Below are 2,388 nucleotides of genomic sequence, written 5' to 3'. Positions count from 1 at the left end.
TTTGGGGTTAGAGTGGCCCATGATGTAGAAATCTAACCACACCTTCACATGCCACAACACCAAAGATTCATTGTAAAAATTCTCTATTATAGTCACATCCTCCATAGTACCTTGATTATAATTATCAAATATATGTCACAATTCACGCTGTATGATTTTTCCCCTTAAATTTTGTATGCACATTTGGCTTCTTTCGCAATCATCTAATCCTAAACCGTCAGCTGTTTACGTCTTTTACATTCCATTATAAATTTTGTCCTTGAGATTATTATTATTACACAACTTCGTTTAATTATGCAACTTAATGAATCTTTTATTTATTTTAAAATCAAACGATATGATGACTAAGAAAAGAATATGTAGCGTTAAATCTATTGTGATTGATGCCTAACCCCAAAACAGCAAAAGCCAACCTGAACAAGCTTCTTATTGTTTTTGGTTTATGATTACGATCTAAGAATGGAAAACAAGAAATATGAGTGAACATCTATTTTTATTTCTAACATTATTTCAAGTTAATGAGTTGAGTGGAGGAGTGGAAGAAGGATTTGGTGCTTAGAATAAGTGCTTTCTTTTAAATAATCTACTAATAATATTTGATTAGGTGGGATCAGGTGCCATAATCAAAATTCCTCTGTTGATTCTTAAAAAAACGAAGAAGAAATATAAAATCAAATCAATCTGCATGTCATATCATACATATATCTCAGTGCAATAATAACCGCAAGTGATACACACACAAACCAAAAACACAAGTAGTAGTTGGTTTTGTTGTCATGCTTTCATTTCGTAACATAATATCTATGTCCCAATAATAATATTGTCTCTGCATTTTTCTAAACACTAGAAACCACTCATCAACAACAACCACCACCACCACCATCACCTTATTGTTCTGCATCACAGTTTCGAGTCTCTTAATTTCTGTGCTCCAAAATCTAGTCCTAGTTTGCATGATGGCCTTTAGCTTATGTGGAACAAACCTTGATTGGATTAGAGTCCACACAGACAATTAAGTGAATTGAGAGCCATGTGTTTGAGTTTATGTCTCTGTGAGAAAAGTGCTTGTGTTGGTTTTTCTCACCCTCAAAACAATCACATACTATTCACCACACCACCCATCTTTTCTATGATTCCTTTCTCCTTCTAACCAAAGATGCTTCTCTGAGACTCTTTATCTATTAAGAATCCTAACGCTTATTGCCCCAACTCAAAAAAGTTCCTTCTCTCCGCTCCTTCAATCCACCAAAAAGGGTACAAGAATTCTGAGTTCTTGTTTTCTGAAACATTGGTGTCTTTCAAACATGCATATAATGGCTCTTCACCATCCACACCGTTTATTACTAGACACAAGCTCAAGCTCTGGTGATGTAAATAGGACAAAAGATTCCTCCTTAGGCGACCCGAATTTTGACACCAACATGGTGATTATCTTGGCTGCTTTGCTGTGTGCACTCATATGTGCTTTGGGACTCAACTCAATAGTGCGTTGCGCTCTAAGATGTAGCCGAAGGTTGGCTTTCGAGACCCCGGACGAAGCAGCAGCGCGATTAGCGGTTAAAGGGTTGAAGAAGAGTGCTCTGCATCAGATTCCTATAGTTGTTTATGGTAATTCAGGTGCTACTAATAGTTGTATTAAAGCCACTGATTGTGCAATTTGCCTAGGGGAGTTTATGAATGGGGAAAAAATTAGAGTGCTACCAAAATGTAACCATGGATTCCATGTTAAGTGTATAGATACATGGCTGCAGTCACACTCCTCTTGCCCAACTTGTAGAAGGTGTTTGATTGAGCAACCAGCAACAAGTTCTGAAGTTGCAACTGTGGCTGTTGCTGTGGCTACAGCTTCAGGAACAAGGAATAGTCATGCAGATAATAATGCTTCAGGAGGGTATCAACCTGATCATGTAGCTGTAGTTGTTGATGAGATTAGCTAGCTAGTTGAAAGTTGCTGCTTAACCTTCCGCTTTGTTGGAATTCACTGATGGAGGGATGAGTAATTTGACTCATTCACATCTAGATCATGAGTGTTTGGAATTCATATTATGAAAGGAGATATTGCTTTTGCTAATTTGAAAAGAAAAAAGGAGTTCATCAGAGTGAGGCAAGGGATGGAATAAATGAAGAGATAGGTATATTTTGTTTATGTATTTTTTTTTCAAACTTGAATTAGGATTTTAAGAACATTTCATATTCTATGGTGTACTTGTATGATAGTGTGAAGAATTGAGGATATATAGAGGTAGATATTAGTGTAGAAAATTTAACTTGATTTCATATATGTTTGTGCATGTTTTCGGACATGATTGTAAATAGATTGAGAAGCAAGCAATGTGCAACTATTTCGGTTCTAAAATGGCATTTTATCTCCGGTAAATAAATACTGAT

At 36.1% G+C, this 2,388-nt stretch overlaps 1 protein-coding gene across 1 annotated transcript; it reads left to right on the top strand.

The window, feature by feature from the left end:
* The first annotated feature begins 673 nt into the window (after positions 1-673).
* LOC107470198 (RING-H2 finger protein ATL74-like) lies at positions 674-2,388 on the top strand. Its single transcript, XM_016089585.3, has one exon. The coding sequence runs from the start codon at positions 1,305-1,307 to the stop codon at positions 1,935-1,937; it is 633 nt and encodes a 210-aa protein (XP_015945071.1). The 5' UTR covers positions 674-1,304; the 3' UTR covers positions 1,938-2,388.

The sequence above is a fragment of the Arachis duranensis genome, chromosome 10, assembly GCF_000817695.3.
Source record: "Arachis duranensis cultivar V14167 chromosome 10, aradu.V14167.gnm2.J7QH, whole genome shotgun sequence".
NCBI lineage: Eukaryota > Viridiplantae > Streptophyta > Magnoliopsida > Fabales > Fabaceae > Arachis > Arachis duranensis.
This window is presented reverse-complemented; position numbering and strand designations above follow the sequence as displayed.